General features: G+C 41.4%; 1 protein-coding gene across 1 annotated transcript in view; it reads left to right on the forward strand.

Moving 5' to 3' along the window:
* Window positions 1-887: 887 nt before the first annotated feature.
* LOC133459546 (protein furry homolog) overlaps window positions 888-19,637 on the forward strand; it is a 100,903-nt gene continuing 82,153 nt past the window's right edge. The window contains exon 1 of the mRNA XM_061739586.1: window positions 888-1,668. Within this exon, the coding sequence (XP_061595570.1) occupies window positions 1,380-1,668 (289 nt within the window). The 5' untranslated portion in view covers window positions 888-1,379. The remainder of the gene's footprint in view (window positions 1,669-19,637) is intronic.

Consider the following 19,637-nt stretch of genomic DNA (forward strand, 5'->3'; position numbering starts at 1 on the left):
TTGTGACATTTTTTAAATGTGAATTAAATGAGATGATACATTTCTTTTAAAAATCTCTAGAGAAACAGAGCTTTTGATAATGTGAGATTTGGAGTTCCATATCTGTTACCACGATAATTACTTATTAATGCTGTAGATCAAAATGGTACATTTCATTTTCACTTTTCCTAGGATGTCTGTCCTGTTTTTCTTCCCTACGTACTAGTACTAGTCGTACCAGGTCCTCAATAAGGTAAAGGAGCTTTCAACATTTGTATAGCTGCCCAGTTTTTACACTAATCACAATGGTTCACACTTATCTTCAAAATGCATCTGATAATCAGGGCTAAAAGCTTGACTTTGGCAAAAATATTTGGGTTGTGTTCGGAATTCTTCCTGTTTTTGTTTGGCCTCTTTTCCCCCTGTGCTGATGGGTGTGTCTGCCCTCAGTAATCCTGCACCATTACCATGTTGATGTTACAGTAACTGGCTAAACAGCCTCGACCAGTGAGCGCAAGGGCTGGGACTCTTACTCACTCGTACCCGCATGTCCTGTTGTGGCTATACGAACCAAACACATGCACGCTACTCTGTCAAGCTTTACTCCTATATGAGGAAAAAAGACCAAGAATGAAACCAGAGTGAGGAAACAGGTGTGCGTAAGAGTGCGCAAGACCGAAATACTTTTCTCATCAGCCAAACAGTCTGTTAGTGTCGGGAGAGGGAGGTAGTTGAAAAACAAGAGGGAAAAAAAAGTATATGAGAGGGAGTGGGGACGGAAGAACCACCCAAACTTCCCAAACCACCCAATCAAGCTGCGTTCCTGGAATTGGATCCCTCCCTTGCACACCACCTGAGACCAAAGAAACACAGCTGTGTCTCACAGACTAAAGGCTGACAAAGACAGACAGAAACATCTACAAGCAGCTGAGAGCAGAAGTTTGTAAGAAGACTGATCTTTTCAGAGGCTGAAATCTCTCACACAAAAAGGAGACGCGGACTTAACTCTTCCTTTTTTATCTTAAACGAGAGAGTGTGAGAGAGAGAGAACCTGAATTCTCAGGAGAGCTGTGTATCTGTAACAACAAGGCAATGAGATCATCGTCTCTGGATTGAATGAACTCGACATGAAGGGGAGAAACCCCGAGAGGAAACTGGATGCCAAAATGTGGACAAAAGGGAGAAGGAGACAGGGATTTTAGAACTGAGCCTTTTGTATTTATTTATTTTTGAGATTTTTGCCAGAAGTTTTGCTTGTCTAAAACAAGGCTTTTGTAGGCTGTTGGTGTTTTTTTTCCTACTTAAACTCCAGTGGAACCATGTGAGGACCCGTCGTAGCTCTGAAGAGGTTCTGACTAGTGACTGTCTGGGCCGGGCCGACCTCCGGCCACTCGCAGGGCATGTCTGTAGAGGATGGAGGAACCGCTGCCGGCCTCAAGGCTCACAGCGCTGCTTCAGATCACTGTGACAGCCACTCTCTGCAGGAAGGTCAGGACCGGGATGTGAAAACCCAGAACCAGACCCAGACCCAGAACCAGGGCCAGAACCAGGGCCAGAACCAGGGCCAGGATGGGATTGTTTTGGAACGCATTGCCTCCCTGTCACTGGACATGTTTGAGCCCAGTGCCTTCACTGGGAGGTTCTCAAAGATCCAGTCCAAGCCCAGAAAGAGGAGCAGGATACTTGGAGGTTGGTGGGGAGAAGTTCTCGAGCTTCCGCTTCGGTTTTTACTGGTTCTTGTAGACCAGGGGTCGGTAACCCAAAATGTTGAAAGATCCATATTGGACCAAAAACGCAAAAAACAAATATGTCTGGAGCTGCAAAAAATGAAAAGTCTTGTATCAGCCTTAGAATGAAGGAAACACATGCTGCATGATTCTATATTAGTTATAACTGGGGGGAGATTTTTTTTTCATTATGCACTTCAAGAAAAAAGTCGAAATGTCGAGAAAAAAGTCGAAATGTCAAGATTAATGTTGAAGTACAATCTGGAGAAAAAAGTCGAAATGTCGAGAAAAAAGTCGAAATGGTGAGGAAGAAGTCGAAATGGTGAGAAAAAAGTCGAAATGGTGAGGAAGAAGTCGAAATCGTGAGAAAAAAGTCGAAATGTCGAGATTAATGTTGAAGTACAACCTCGAGAAAAAAGTCGAAATGTTGAGAAAAAAGTTGAAATGTCGAGGAAATAGTCCAAATTTTATGAAACAGTTGAAATGTTGAGAAAAAAGTCGAAATGTCGAGATTAAAAAGGAAAGGACAAAAAAGGAAGAAAAAAAGGAAAAAAAGAAGAAAAAAAGAGAAAAAAAGAAGAAAAAAAGGAAAAAAAAAGGTCAAACATTTTTTAAAAAGCTCCAGGAGCCACTAGGGCGGCGCTAAAGAGCTGCATGCGGCTCTAGAACCGCGAGTTGCCGACCCTTGTTGTTACCTGTTACCGGTTACCTATCCACTTCGTGCCTTGTGGCACATAAGGCCTCGACCCTTGTTGTAGACCCTCTGAAAAGTGATGCCCTGATACTGGTATTCTCTCTATGACACAGGGTTGGGTACCGCTCCATATGGGTTGTAGGCATTTACGTTTCCACTGCCTTTAGAGTCCCTGCGCTGTACGCAGGATATTTTAATGATCATCTTTATCCACAACACATCGGGGGAAAGCCTGGGCCTCCTGGATCCATCATGGTGTGTCTTCTGCAGTTGTTGCGTAAAGTTACATTACCAAAAGCTGCCGCTGGTTGGTTGTTCTTTTTGTTTGGTTTTTATTTTTACTGTCTAACTCTGTGGTGTATCAGGTGCTGCCGGATATGCCGTCATAATTCCTCTGATGGTTCTTTTATAAATATGAGTAAATGGACAAGCCATCCGTCAATGTAATGAAACACCACCAGTTGTTGGGAGAAAACAGTCGCTTTACTCTGCAAATCCTCACCAGCAGAATGAGAACAAGCCTCACACGTGCAGTACGGCTCTTTTCCCAGCGCAGAGCTCTATCTCAGTCCTTATCTGAACACTTCCAGCTGGCACGGAATACCACCACCTGAAGTACTTGTCACAGAAACAAAAGTACTCTTCAATTCATTTGTAAAGAAATCATTCTCCATTGGTGAATGTTTAATATATTTACCAAAAAGAAAACGATAGAAAAAAAAGATGAAACAGTTAAACGTTTGAATAACGTTGGAACGATTGTGTTTATAGACCTTCTTCCTTGCTTATACACATTTTATCTCCTGCCTGATTATAACGACTGCAACAGTGAAACACATGTTGCATTTGGAAACAACGGTGTCTGCGCCTGAAACTGCAATCTTACAGTAGCAGGATGTTTCTGGTGCTCTGCCCTTGTTGCTTACCAAAAAAACAAAGTTACAGCAGTAATAAATGATCTGGAAAACAAAGAGTTAGTGTTTCTGTCCGCCTTGGCTGTAGGTCGCAGCCAGGTCAGACTCCAGGAGAGTTTACGCTCATTTTCACTCTGATGAGTTAACAGGGACAGATTTGATCATGGTAGAGAGGTAGTATGAACCATCTAAAGAGTCAAAGGTATTTCTTTAATGTAAACCGTGCTCACTAAAAAGGTCCTGCCAGAAAGACCAGAAAGTTGTGTGAAAGTCATTTGAAAATAATTAAGCATGGAAATCAAGTGGAGCAGAAGGTGGAGGAGTGTAATTTTCTTCCTCCTGCGGGATTTAGCCAAACTTCAGAAGAAAAGCAAACTGAGCACACGGTGAGCTGCGCGGGGGAACTCCACCTGCACAAACACATCTCTCAGGACAAGTTCATAGTAGCTTCTCAATGAATTTACGTAGGGATTACAAAGGTAACCCTTTCGGTCAGACTTATGTACCCTTTCTTGTTTTGTTGGATGGACATTTTTCCATGATTGCTGATCGAAAATAAACTCAAAGGTCAAACTGTAGACGCAAGAAATGCCGTGAAGCTGGATATTGGACGGTTTCAGTGCCGTGGTGACGTGAGGGGAGCAGGAAAACCTGCTCTACACACATTCTTCCCCAGAGTTGTGTGTTTGATCAACCCGGCTGTGTCAGAGATACCACCGTGTGTCTCAAACAGTTTTTGAGTCACTACCCTTCTGCACAGTTGGTTAGTGACAGATTACTTTACTCATTATTATCATTTATTAGAAATATGTGCATAACAAAGACTATACCAGGATGTTACAGCTCTGACTATCATACATATATCACCAGACCTGCAACTGGAGGAGATTCTGCTGCCAAAAGTGAATTCTAATGCTGGTACGAGGACTGTTGTGTACAGAGCCATGTATGAGTGGAATTCATTTCCCAAACACTTCACACAAACAAACAGCATAAGAACATTCAAATGATTAGTTAAGCAACATCTTTTGAATCAGTATAAGTAACAATTATAGAACATTGAAATAGAGATCACTTAAACAAGCAGCTGCTGAGACTGATTGTTTGACCTGCTGGAAATTGAAACATAGTTGGTTATGACTGTTGTTGAATGTATGTTTTTCTTTCTTTTTTTTTTAGACTACAAATGTTTTGTTTTGTGTTATGTTCTTATTTCGCTGTCTTCATTTTGTGGAATGTCTGCTTTTTTAATTTGATATTCTCTTTATCTAGTAGAAATGTTTGGTTTGCTTTTATTATATTATGTGTAGTACTGTATTATTTAAAAATGTTGGCGGACCCCAGGAAGAATAGCTGCAGTTATGTTGTAGCTAATGGGGATCCTAATTAAACAATGAAACATTTAAACAGTTGACAGGACCAAACACACGTCAGGCCGACAGATTAGTGCGGAATGCTTTGTAGTTTTTAAACGATGAAGAGAGTAAGAACAATTAAATAAATCCGTAGATTGGATGATAAAAAAATCTCAATCCTCTTGATAATCAAGAAAAGCCAACCAGTGGAAGCTGTCAGTGAGCTGTGAGTGTTTTTTTTCCCCACACGATTGTTTGGAGGTACTTACAGCCAGTAATTTGGCAACATCATGTGAGGACACTTTTCACCATTTTAATTGAATAACCAAGGGAGGAAATGCTGGCCGCAGCTCCAGCTGCAGCATTAACAGGCCTGGTGGCCCTAATATGCCGTCCCTTGTACTCTGGAAGCTAGAGCATGTTTAATTATCCACAAGTGTAAGCTTTATCTTGCAAAGCTGCAAAGCAGTGTGTCTGTGAAGTGTGAAGCTGACTTCATTCCTCCGTTAGTTTAAATGCAGTATTCATTCCTATTTCCTCTCAGGTTGTCTTGTGTTCAGCAGTCCTGCCGTCTAACGGCCTATCTGCTCGATGGAAGTAAAGACAAACAACACGTAAACAACAAGTTAAGATTTCCTTCTCATTAATATGGAATCCCATTTCCGCCAGTAAAAGAAAAAAAAATAATATGAAAACTTAGCCTTAAAAATAAAAAATTACTACTTTCGACTTTTTATCTCATAAATTCGACTTTCTATATCATAATTATGACTTTTTATCTCATCATTTCGAATTTCAACTTTTTATCTCATAATTTTGACTTTCTATCTCATCATTTCAACTTTCTATCTCATAATTATGACTTTCTACCTCATAATTTCGAATTTTTATCTCATAATTTTGACTTACCGTGGGGATATTTTTAAGTTTATTATTTTTTTTCTTTTACTGGCGGAAATGGGCTTCCATACATGAATGATGGCAGCAGAGAACAACATGAAACAGGAGGACTCTTCTGGACAGCAGGGTTCGGGAGATTAATTGGCAGCACAATTACAGTTATCCCAGTGAAGTGATCTTCTTTCTACTTTCCCTTCCCCATCTCTTCCACACAGCACCAGATTTGATTTTTAATAAACACCAGTTTTGGCTTACTTTTTGGTTAAATAAAACCAAACTAAAATGAAGCAGGACTGTAGCTCCAGTCACCGCTCGCTGCACATGAGAAACATCATGTACACGTTGTGTATAAAAGCCTTGAGATGAAGTCACAATCTGTCCAGGGAGTACCCAGACTCTTGGCAGGGTCTGGTGGGACAGGTTTAATAGAGAGATGAGATCATTAATAATGTTGCAGAGGTTGCTAATCAACAGAGCTGGTAGAGGAGCCAAAAATTGTACTCAAGTAAAAGTACTGTTACTTCAGAATAATATGACTCAAGTAGAAGTAAAAAGTAGTCATCCAAATAATTACTTGAGTTAAAGTAAAATAGTACTTGGTGAAAAAACTACTCAAGTACTGAGTAACTGTTGAGTAATGTCTGATTTATTTTTTTAACAACCATTCAAACAGACAAAAGTACAAAATAATCATATTCAGGCAAATTAAATCAATAAAATAAATTAAAATTAATAAAAAAATAAAAATGGCTTAAATTAAAATAAACTTAAAATAAATTCAAGTACTTTAATAAATAATAAAATAAATAAAATAATTACAGAATAAAAAAATAAATTAAGCACAAAATGTCAAGCCTTTGTACTTTTCTTTTTTAACCAGGCAGAACTAGAACAAACATGAACTCATAGAAACTCTATGTGTGTTTGAGTCTGTGTAAATGTGACAAAACATGCAAAAACAAAAATTTTTCCCAAAGAATCACTCAGTGATGTCATGAGATTGACGCGTACGTGGATAAAAGGGATAAAAGAAAAGTAACAGCTCAACGTGGTCTAATGTAGCGGAGTAAGAGTAACAGTTTCTTCTTCACAAATCTACTCAAGTAAAAGTAAAAAGTATAGTGATTCAAAACTACTCCTAAAAGTACAAAATTTCCCAAAACTTACTCAAGTAAATGTAACGGAGTAAATGTAACTCGTTGCTACCACCTCTGCTAATTAATGATCAAATCCATACATACAGTATTGTGTAAGATGTGTCAACAAAATCATTTCACTGGACAAAACTATTACCTCCAGTTCTAAGACCGTCAACCAAAAACATCCACACTGAGAACTTTTAGATGTGGCTTTTCATAAAACCAGTTGTTGTATTCATGCCGGCCCATTACCAAACACAAATAAACCAAAATTAGCTCCAAAATGAGAAACTTTTTGGTTTGAGTGATTCATTCGCAGAGCAAAATAGTTTTAAATCATATAACCTCATCTTTCCTGTTTTTTTTTTAATATTTTCCTTATATTTAACCTGGGATCAGGTGACACACAAGTGGTTTCTCATTCATTGGCCCAGAGGCGTGTATGAGTGTATGAGTGTGTGTGTGGGTGAGTGTGTGTGAGTGTATGAGTGTGTGTGAGCGTGTGTGTGGGTGCCTGTGTTTGTGCCGGTGTGTGTGGAGGAGTCACATTCCAGCAGCTGGCATGCCCAGGCCTCTGCTCAGAATGTGAGGAATCCCAGCAGCTCCATAAGGGGGCCTGCATCTTTATGTCCAGGCTTTATATTTGTAGTTGTTCTCTCGTAGCAAATCCCCCCATTTTTCTCAGTGTAGGTCATGGATTTGAATAGATTTTCATATTCTGGCCATGAGGTTCACTCCCACCCACACTTGCCATTTGCACTTTTCTCTGACCAAACAGCTGCTCACAGTCATGGAGGATCTTGTGCATGTCTAGTTAAACAAATTGTTTGCCAAAGATACATGCTGCATGTATATTTAGGAATATTTACCTTACCTTTGCTATCATTGAAGGTGTGGCTCACTCTGTCGTACCGGTACTAGGGCTGCTACCTCTTGCACAAAAACAGCATGCATCATCTTTACTTTGCTAAAAAATCCAATACTTCTTCAAAAATCATTCCATAATGGGTTTGAAATGTTATCAGAAGACACGTCTCTTGGATTTCCATGAACTCTGGTGAGGAAAATGAGTGTCTGACACAGTGTGACACAGTTCAGTTAGGATCATCTCTGAGTGAGTCCTCTGTACACCAGTAAGTCAGCAGGAGTCAGTAGAAACTGTTGGAACAGTTAACACTGATTTGTTGTGAGTGTTTTGCCACGGGCTGCAGCGGAGGAAGCAGAAGTTGCAGACAGGACCGGGCTTGTCGCCGTTTTCTGTTTTATTTGTCCCCCTTTGAGATTCGGCTTTAATTGTCTGATAATGTGAACTAGGCCATCCTGTGCTTTCTGGCCCTCCCGTGAGCTGCAGGATGATATTGTATTTTCTGCAGGTTCCACTCATTTTCTCTGGTAGCCCTTCATTTACCAGTCACATGTCCTCCGGTGCTTCTGCGCTTCGTCCAGGGAGTTACGTGATGACCCTAATTATCCACTTGTACTTCCACTCTTGTTCTCTTAACCATAGCATTATTGTCCTACCTGGACATTTGTGTGGAAAAGATGGACAGAGCGAAGTTATGCTTTCTTTTATACTTAAGCTTTTGATCTGCTGAGATCTGCCAGGAGCTCCCAGGAGCAGGAGCAGCAGCAGTAGAATAGTAGGACGGAATCAGCTGCTGGCAGCGCTGTGCTGGCCAGCATTGCTACTTCAGGCAAGAACCAACTCAATTCTGGATTATTTTGCCATTATTAGTATTAGGGCCATGCAGGAGAACAAATATTTGAGAGGGGAAGATTTTTTTTTATTGTGCACTTCGAGAAAAAAGTCAAAATGTTGAAAATAATGTTGAAATAGAATTTCAAGAATAAAGTCGAAATTTCATGAATAAAGTCAAAATTTCCCCATTTTCCTCAACATTTCAACTTTATTCACGAAATTTGGACTTTTTTCTCGACATTTTGACTTTTTTCTCGACATTTCGCATTTTTGTGCATAATGAAAAAAAAAATCTTCCACCTCTAAAATATTATTTTTATTTTTCTCCTGCCTAGCCCTAATACTCTTCCGTAGTTATCAGATTGATGTGCGTAGACGTATATGTGTAATATTCTAGTTTTGTCTTTAGTTTTCAGTTAAAACAGATGTGTTTGTAACAGTCCAGTAACTGGGATGGGGGGCTGAGGACACTAGATATTTGAATTATCAATCATCAATAACTGACATACCCTCCATTCCAATGAATAAGCGTGTGGAATGTTTGATTACTGTTTGATTGGCCACCTGTCCAGGTGGCCCCCTGCCTTCTGCCTGTAATGAGCTGGGATGGGCTCCAGCAGGCCCCTGGGACCCCGCGCAGGATTAAGCACCTATAGAAAATGGATGGATGAAGCCAGCTAAGCATTTGTCTTTTTTTTCTGGAGAGAAAGAAAACGGTACAAAGAGCTTAGGTGCTTTTCTTTATTTCACTGGAGAAATTAAGAACTAGATTAGGACAGGGAAATATCACAATTATTTAAACATTATTTTTGGTTTGGTTTTATTTTCCAGCCTTACAGATTATAGAGGAAATCTGTGCTGTAGATATGTCCATCTATTGAAACTGGGATATTTTTTATAGAAATATTTCATTCAGTAGTGTGTTTTTAAGGGAATACATGAATACATGCAGCGCGGAGACCAATAACAGTATTAAGGAAAGAAATTGAAATGATTGACATGGACAAAATGTGTCAGCTCTGAATGTTGGTTCCACACTGCAAAAACTCAAAATCTTAACAAGAATATTTGTCTTATTTCTAGTTAAAATGTCTCATTTTTAGTCAAAAAATCTCATTACACTTAAAACAAGAGTCATTACCAGAAAAATAACTTATTTGACAATTTTCACCTGTTTCAAGTAAATTTTCACTTGAAATAAGTAGAAAAATCTGCCAGTGGGACAAGATTTATCTTCTTATTACAAGCAATAAAGTCTTGTTCCACTGGCAGATTTTTCTACTTATTTTAAGTGAAAATCTACTTGAAACAGGTGAAAATTGTTGTTTTTTTCCAGTGATGAGTCTTGTTTTAAGTGTAATGAGATTTTTTGACTAAAAATGAAACATTTTAACTAGAAATAAGACAAATATTCTTGTTAAGATTTTGAGTTTTTGCAGTGCAACCACAAGACTTCACAACAAATGCACCGAAGGTTAAGATAAACTCAACACATTTCCATTTGCAGCACCAGTTGTTATTGGCCTGCATCACTGATTCTCCGGCCTCTCATTGGTCAGGAAGGCGACAGCCCGACGTGATGCAGAAATATGACCATGTTGTCATTAGACTGTCAAACGTAATTGCTCGGTAGTTTTTGTCCTTCCTGTCTTCTCTGCCCGCTCAATGCTGTGCGATCTCCTGTTTGTTGTCCTCTCATCCTCTCGCTCCCTCTCCTTATCTCTCTGTGTTTCCTCAAAGAGGATTGGCTGCTTGCATCTCCCAACATCTGTGCATCACTGTCCTGAGAGAGAGGGAGAGGGTGGGTGGAGAGTGTTAGCCAGCTAGATAGCAACACAGACCTCAGGAAAGGCTGAGCGCGTTCTCTTTCTCTGTGACATACACACTCTTACTTGCTTGCAAACACACACACACACACACTCACACACACACACACTCACTCTCAGCAGCAGGCAGCTGCAGCGTCCGCAGCGCTCTCTCCCTCGCTCCCTCGCTACTGCCTTTCTCTCTCAAAACATTCTCCTATCCTCTCACTCCTCTCTTGCTCCGTCTGCCCACAACGCCTCAACCTGCCGTCCTGTCCCCCACTCCGCTGTCTGTCACCGTGGCGACAAAGCCTCTGCAGCCATGGCGACCAGCCAGCAGGATTCAGGCTTCTTTGACATCAGCATCAAGTCTCTCCTCAAGTCTCTAGGAGGCAGTGAGTACAGCTAACTAGTGGTGACTGATTGCTAGTGTGGTGAACAAACTCATCCGGCGCCGATCCTCTAACGTGTAGACTTAACCTTGATTTTGTTTTTGTAACAATTAGCACATCACATATTCCACACTGTCAATATTTGGTAATACAGTGTTACGTAATGAAATAATGGATGGCAAGTGGTTGAGCAGCAGATAACAGCTCCAGAGGTTGAGACTGACTCCTCAGCAGTTTTCTGTATCAATTATGCAGCACATTGCTCAGCATCATTTTCTGTGAGGTATAAAACTGATTTGTTTGTCAACATGTGTTATGAGTCTATTGACCTTGTGTCTTTGTGCTGTTATAGGTTCCAAGAGATTCAGATCTCTTTACCAGTTTATCTGTTATTGTTTACCAGCCTAAGCGTCAGAGAGGAGGCCCAGCAGCAGCTCCCGTTACAGTTTCCATGTAAACATTTGGCAACCCTCACGTACAGTAGCGCTGAATTCACTGGATTTGGAGTTGTTGTGGATGTACAGGCTTGTGCGGTGAGCCATGGGGGCTCTGTTGATGTTGTTATTGCAATGAAAAGCACCACCGTCCCTCACCGTCCCTCACCGTCCCTCAGCTCGTTTCTCTGGGCCCATCATTAGACCTCATGAACATGTTTTACTGTGATTACGTGTGTGGTTAGCGGGGCGGTTTCATGAAAGTCGTCCGCTGGCTGCTGTAAACTCCGGTCAACGGGCCACTACCGTAGCAGCAGCTCTACGGATGTGTTGACGCCACAGCCAGGCATGATTCAGAAAGAAGTCCCTAAGGCGACAGGAGACGTGTGTCAGGCCGGTTTGGATGCTCCAAGGTCATGATTAGGATTTCCTGCAGAAGGTTTGAAGGTCAGTTGAAGTTGGTGTTTCAGATTTACAATACTAAGGGCCCGTTTACACGTAGCAAAAACCGTGTTTTTTTCATGCGTTTTGGCCGTTCGTTTACACGAAAACGAAGCTCAAAGTCACCAAAAACGATAATTTCTGAAAACTCCGGCCAAAGTGGAGATTTTCAAAAACTCTGTTTTCACGTTTGCTTGTAAACAGAGGAAACGTAGATTTAGGCTTCAGAACGTCACGTTATGCAACAGAAACGTCACCAGCGTCATTTGTGTGACTTGTGTTTACAATTTGTTTGGCCACCGTCAATATTTTCTTGTATTTTACCTGTTTTATATTCTAAAGTCACACTTAAAAGTAACTCCACTTCTCTGTCACTCCAAACGAAAGACTCTCGTTCCGTCTTGGAAGTAACTGGCAGTCCAGGCTGATTTATGGTTCCGCGTTACACCAACGCAGAGCCTACGGCGTAGGGTACGCGGCGACGCGCACCGTACGTAGGCTACGCCGTCAATTTAACGCGGAACCATATTATTCAGGCTTCACACGTGTCATTTGTTGATGTTTTTTTCCAGGATTCTGATTGGCTAGCATGACTTTATCTTCTCGTTACACTGCCCCCTGTAGGTTTGGATGCTCATAGCACCTTAACAGCGTATTCATGAGGGTATTTTACAAAACGTTGAGGGGAAAATTTCAGTTTTTGTAAATACCCGGCTATGTGTAAACGTGGCCTAAGGCTGCTTTCAGACTTGTGGCCGTTTGTTTTGTTCTGATTCAGGGGCTAAATCGATACATTGTTTCGTTTTTCGTTTGTGGCGTTTGTGTTCACAAGGCAACCGTCTGTAGCGGTTCAAAGCTGTAAACAAATAACATGAACCAACTGTTCTCTCATTGGTCAGAAATTAACGCGGAAGGAGTTTCCTCTTCCGTACCCCGGGAAAAACAAAGGTTGAACCACAGTTATGAGTGAGTTGTGTGTGTTGCTGTGTGGATTCTGTTCTCACTACAAACAAACCGCTCCAGGTCTGGAATGGAAGCGAGACCATCTCTCCTAGGAGATCTCGGCTCGCTTGTTTTGTCCCGCATCCGAGCGCGATTGCTGTGTTAACATATACCAAACGAACCGATCTTTAGGGGGAAACGCTCCCTGTTTCGGAACAACTGCTCCAAACGGGACAGGTGTGAAAGCACCCTAAATGTCTCTTGAAACGATCCTTCTAATAATCACACAGCTCAAAAGAGTCATCAACTAGGATTTGTTTTTTTAAATTTTTTACTTCTATTATTAGATAAAACAAAATAACTGTAAGCTGCATATCTGCATATTTAAGTAATTGTATTTATACTATATATTTTCGGATTAATTGTATAAATACAGTAATAGAGGGGGCCTAGTTTTTAGCTTTATTTCTGCAGACGAAGCATCTGTCAGTTAAAGTTGGTCCCACAGGGACAGTAACTTCCCCACACAAACCCCTCCTCCGGTGGTCTGGCACCGCTGGGTGTTGTTGAAGACAGCAAGTGTTTGTTTGTGGTTATTGTCTGACTAATTGCATTCTTTGTTATTAAGGAAGAATGCAATTCTTCTTACAGTTCAAAAACATAAACATAAAACTCAAGTCCATGTCTTCGCCCTTATATCAGCACAAGTGATGTCTGACTGTAACGTTGCTCTGCGTCTCGCTGCGCGCTAGCCATTATTCACTGTGTAAGTGTTTGCTTTTATGATGAAGTATCTACAACTCCTCTAACTGAGGACGGACTCACAGAATCCAACAGTTCAAGTCAGTAACATAAACTTCCTATGTACAGTAAACTCAGAAAAGGAATTCCCATCAGTAAAAGAGACAGAATCACATATTTGATACGTTAGTCACTCACATTTTTATCATCAACAGCTGACAATTTCTTTATGTCTTCCATCTGTTTGGCATTTCAGTTCCTTCCCTGATTTATTTTCACTCAGTAAACTTGTGAAAAGTTGAGATGTTGTTAAACCAACATAAACCTTCACATAATTATCTGCACGTGTTCAATTTCTCCTGAATCATCTTTAATACATATACAGTGTGGCAAAAGTATTTAGTCAGACACCAGTTGTGCAAGTTCTCCCACTTAAAAAGATAAGAGAGGCCTGGAATTTTCATCAAAGGTACACTTCAACTACGAGAGACAGAATGGGGGGAAAGAATCCAGGAAATCACACGTCCATGTAAACACCAATAACCCTTTTGAATAACCAGAATTTCAATTTTTTTAAAACCCGAAAATGACCCCTGGGTTACTCCTTTTCTAACCCGAATATTGGGTCATGTAAACGCCTAACGGAATATCCCCATCAAAAGTAACAGGAATTTGTTTTCTGCACATGTTCTTTTTGCAAGGAATCTTGGTCTTTTGAGTCCAGGAAGTTCTTATAAACATGGAGAAACACAAGACAGGGAGGAGACTAATCACTTCATAAATGTAATGAAAGATATGAACATTTCTGCATTTGTAGACGGTAGAAAGTACCGGGATAGAAGATTTACAAAAAGGTGAGCAAAAAGTTGCGCGAAGCAGGATTTGTACGAACGCCAGACCAGATCAAGCTCCGCTGGAAGACGCTGAAAAAGGAGAACTACAGGACGACTTGTACTGGGCATTTCATTATCCGCCGTGCTGCTGGTATTGTTGTTGTTGTGGATTTGGATACAGGAAGAAGAAGCGGAAATGACGGGAATTGCGTCATGACGTTCTCCGTGCTTCGCTGGTTTGATCCAGATATGCCAAATGATTAATTACCATGTAAACAGGGATAACCCTGTTTGCTTACACATGGAAAAAGATTATTCCCAATGTTTCAGTAACCGGAATATTGACCTTAACCCGAATTTTGACTGCATGTAAACGTAGTCATTGTAGGACTTTAAAAGAATGCATTTGCAAATTATAGTGGAAAATAAGTATTTGGTCAATAACAAAAGTTCATCTCAATACATGGTTATATACCCTTTGTTGGTAATGACAGAGGTCAAACGTTTTCTGTAAGTCTTCACAAGGTTTTCACACTGTTGCTGGTATTTTGGCCCATTCCTCCATGCAGATCTCCTCTAGAGCAGATTTTCTATGGGGTTGAGATCTGGAGACTGGCTAGGCCACTCCAGGACCTTGAAATGTTTCTTATGAAGCCACTCCTTCGTTGCCCGGGCGGTGTGTTTGGATAATTTTCATGCTGAAAGACCCAGCCACGTTTCATCTTCAATGCCTTGCTTGATGGAAGGAGGTTTTCACTCAAAATCTCACCATACTTGGCCCCATTCATTCTTTCTCTTACACGGATCAGTCGTCCTGGTCCTTTTGCAGAAAAACATCCCCAAAGCATGATGTTTCCACCCCCGTGCTTCACAATAGGTCTGGTGTTCTATCTTGGTTTCATCTGACCATATAACATTCTCCCAATCCTCTTCTGCATCGTCCAAATGCTCCGTAGCAAACTTCAGACCTGGACATGTCCTGGCTTGAGCAGGGGGAACGTCTGGCCCTGCAGGATCTGAGTCCCTGGGGGCGTTGTTAAGGGGTGAGGTTTTGGACCCAAATGCAGCACACGGAGCACACAGTGGTAGTTTGTCTGGTTTGCTTTATTACCCGCAACAGGGACGAAGAGCAGGCAGGAATGCAAGACAAGGCTCAGGCACCGGAGAACCGGAGACAAGGCAGAGTCCAGGAACAGGCAGGGTCGGCAACGCGAGGCCAAGGCAGGGAATGCTGGAGGGTCTTGCATCTAAGCAGAAAGTGACGATCTGGCAGTGAGAGTGCAGGAGTGAGGAGCTTTTATGCTGTCCTGATTGCTGAGGAGCTGCAGCTGGGAGAGCAGGTGAAGGGAGTGAGTGACAAGGTGGGCGTGGCTGCAGATGGAGTGAGCAGGAGAGAGGGGAGTGGAAAATCAGTGAAGGCTGGAGGATCAACTATGACAGGCGTAGTGTGTTACTGATAGGGATGGGAATCGAGAACCGGTTCTTGTTCAGAACCGGTTCCCAGTGTTTCAATTCCTTGAAATCGTTTGGAAATTTTGCAAACGATTCGCTTTTCGATTCCAGGGGGAACGAATTACATCATCACAGCCAGCAGTCAATAGTAAACACGGCGCCCAAGTGATCAAACGCTCGACAGTCCGGTAACATTTCAGTAAAAAAGACGACAACAAGACAATTTTGCAATACTTGCCAAGTCAATATTTCGTCAAAGGGAGGAAATACTACCAACATGCAAAAACTTTAGTGCACACAACATGCAATAACTATCAATCAATGTCACATTTTCGATCCGCTCCGGACCAACATCATTAATTCTCAACCGAGTAGCAGCAACGTTAGCATTTCCTTGGCTAATAATATGGCTGGCAACTAATTAACTAACGAACACTTCCTATTATATTAACGCCATTTGCCTCATTGTTGTCCTCTTTTTCCAAATGAAAATCGATAAGGGAATCGATAAAGAACCGAATAGTTAAGCAGAATCGAAAATTGAATTGGAATCGTAAAAATTGTATCAATTCCCATCCCTAGTTACTGATGGTTCCTTTGTTACTCTGGTCCCAGCTCTCTGCAGATCCTTCACTAGTTCCCCGTGTGGTTCTGGGATCTTTACTCACCGTTCTGGTGATCATTTTTACCCCCCGGGGGGAGATCTTGGTGGAGCCCCAGATCGAGGGAGATTATCAGTGTCTTGTATGTCTTCTATTTCCTAATAATTGCTCCCAGAGTAGATTTCTTCACACCAAGCTGTTACCTATTGCAGATTCAGTCTTCCCAGCCTGGTACAGGTCTGAGTCCTGGTCCAGGTCTAGTCCTGGTCCTGGTCCTGGTGCAGGTCTACAATTTAGTTTCTCACGTCCTTTGACAGCTCTTTGGTCTTGGCCATAGTGGAGTTTGGAGTGTGACTTTTTGAGGTTGTGGACAGGTGTCTTTTATACGGATAACCAGTTAAAACAGGTGTCTTTTATACTGATAACCAGTTAAAACAGGTGCCATTAATACAGGTAACGACTGGAGGACAGAGGAGCCTCTGAAGAAGTTACAGCTCTGTGAAAGCCAGAAATCTTCTTGTTTGTAGGTGACCAAAAACTTATTTTACCAATAAATTCAGTAAAAATCCTACAATGTGATTTCCTGGATTCTTTCCCCCCATTCTGTCTCTCATAGTTGAAGTTACCTATGATGAAAATTACAGACCTCTCTCATCTTTTTAAGTGGGAGAACTTCCACACTTGGTGGCTGACTAAATACTTTTTTGCCCCGCTTTATATAAAATGCTGAATCATGCAGATGCTTACAAGGGTTCCAGGAACTGCTCTGATGCTTGTGTCTCATTTAACACGAGGCTCAAATACATGCCTGTAGTATGCACTTTGACACACACACACACACACACACACACACACACACACACACACACACACACACACACACACACACACACACACACACACACACACACACACACACACACACACACAAACACACTTTACATTTACGTCATTATGAAGCGGTAATGGATTTTCTGTTTGGAGTCAACCTTGTTTTCCTAAATCGTATTAATGCCATATTGGCTTTTAAGTTTAAGCATGTTACTTAGTTTTCCTCCCTTGTGTGGTCGTTCACACCTCTGTGTTTGTGTGTGTGTTCCTCACTTGTGTTTGTGTGTACTTGTGTATGAGTAGGGGTCAGTGGGAGTGGAGGGTATGTAAGACGGTGACCGCCAGCGCTCTATATATAGCACCTCCCTCCTCCCCTCAGTTCTGTGTCGGCGCGGTGTTGGAATTCCAACCCAACTCTTTTGGTCAGACCTCCACAAGGAGCGCATTTGACTAAACTGTTACTGACAACTTCAAGACAGCCACATAAACCTCTTTCAGAGAATCTGTTCACATCAGTACATCCTTCCGATGGCCTTCAAGGATCTCAAGGTCACGGGAACTCTTGTCCAGATGAGAGATGGCAGGTCAGAGGTGGAGCTGATGTAGGAACTGACAGTTGGCCTGAAGCTCGTGCAGCTACCAGACATGGAGCCACGCGGAGCGTCTGCTCTCTCCAAACTTCTGCCGGAGCGACACATTGGAATTAACCTCAAAGCCCGTTGGTAGAGTTCTCTCATGGCAGGATAAGTCAGCGCTGGCTGTCTCTTCTGTTATTTTCAGAGGACACTATCACACCTTCTCTCTCAGCGATGACGCATCAAGCCATCGCCACATGGGAAGTTTAACTCTGGCTAAAGCACCTCTGTGCTGGATACTACGTTTCTTACAGTTTGATTTGAAATGACTCCGCCGCACTGTTACTGTTTGTGACACTTGGTTTCCACTTTGTGTGGGTTATATTCTGAAGGATGGAGCTTCACTCGCTTTCTTCGCGTGAAAAGACCACGAGTCACGGCCAGGCTCAACTGTGATGTCTGTAATTCCTGGTATGGAGGAGTTAATGGATAGTAAAGACGGATGTCCCGTTGCAAGATATTACTTTTTTAAATTCACGGAAGCTGACTCTTGCACCCTCTGACGTCCCATTCCTCCTCTGCGCCACTTTTCCTTTTTTCCTTCTTTCCCATTTTTTTACGCGGTGACTTTTGAACCTATCAGTCTGCACCATGGAAGTGCCAAGTAAATGGAGCAGGGCTAGTGTCATCAGTTTTATCAAGGGCCTGGGTAAGCGTACCGGGGTGTCCATTCATATGCACATGTATTTGCATCATGTGAGTGCTCAAGTTTCACCAGCGCAATGTGTGATGAGTCCAAGAGCTGTGCTGTATGTGAAACAGTGTTCACCTCTCCTGTGGGATCAGGTCGTACCACCAGAGAAGTTCAGATAGACCTGATGTTGTTGTTGTGAATACACAAGGTGCTTTGTTTTGGGAAAGAAAAAAAGAGCAGAAAAGTGTTTTAAATGATGTATTCTTCTCAGCATGTTTTCAGCAAGTGACTTTCCTTCAATTATTCATGCCTCCTTTAGTGCTTTATAGTTGGGTTTGAGTTATTTGGTAAACGTATGATGCTTCAGTTACAGTAGTTCTGCAGTTCAACATACAGTATGTGGGTGCATGTATGTATGTACACTGCAAAAACTCAAAATCTTACCAGGAATATTTGTCTTATTTCTAGTTAAAATGTCTCATTTTTAGTCAAAAAATCTCATTACACTTAAAACAAGAGTCATCACCAGAAAAATAACTTGTTATTTGACCATTTTCACCTGTTACAAGTACATTTTTCACTTGAAATAAGTAGAAAAATCTGCCAGTGGGACAAGATTTATCTTCTCATTACAAGCAAAAAAATCTTGTTCCACTGGCAGATTTTTCTACTTATTTTAAGTGAAAATCTACTTGAAACAGGTGAAAATTGTTTTTTTTTTTCACTGATGAGTCATTTTTAAGTGTAATGAAATTCTTTTTGACTAAAAATGAGACTTTTGAGTTTTTGCAGTGTATACAAGTAAATCTATAAATCTGATGGCAGTGATGCACTCAAAAATCTGGGATAGAGGTTTAAAAAAGGCAGAGATGTTCACCGATGACACGAGTAATTCTGTCCTGGAAGATTCTTTGATCATAAGATGAAATGGTGACAGGCGAGAGCGCTAGGATCAGGTATAAATGGAGATGTTACCAAAAACAAGAACTACTTAAGAAATATGTCTCAATGCTAAAATGTACAGGTCTTTTAGGAGCTATATGTATGATATTATGAAAAGATTCAGTGACTCCAGAGAATATCAGTGCATAAAAAGAGTAAAGCTGCTGATGAATGTTACCTATGAGCTTTCTGGAGGCTTGAGAAATCACAGCACCATCATTCATTTGACCACACGGGTTCAGGGCTACTTCAAAAAAACATTGTCACTCAACATCATCCTCTGCTGGATCACGAAAAGTAACCTGTGGGCTGACTGTGGAAAAGGAGTTTTCAGCATTTACAGCATGGATAACTCTTACAAAACTAACTATTAACGTCTCTTTTTCCTAAGAAACATGGACTACGTTTCCATGCATCAATAACCCTTTTAAAACCGGAATATAAGCAATAACCCGGTTGCGCACAGCCATGTAAACACCATTAACCCCTTTGAATAACCGGAATGATTAATTACCATGTAAACGGATTATTCTGAATGTTTCAGTA

This window comes from Cololabis saira, chromosome 14 (assembly GCF_033807715.1).
Source record: "Cololabis saira isolate AMF1-May2022 chromosome 14, fColSai1.1, whole genome shotgun sequence".
In the NCBI taxonomy this organism is placed as follows: domain Eukaryota; kingdom Metazoa; phylum Chordata; class Actinopteri; order Beloniformes; family Belonidae; genus Cololabis; species Cololabis saira.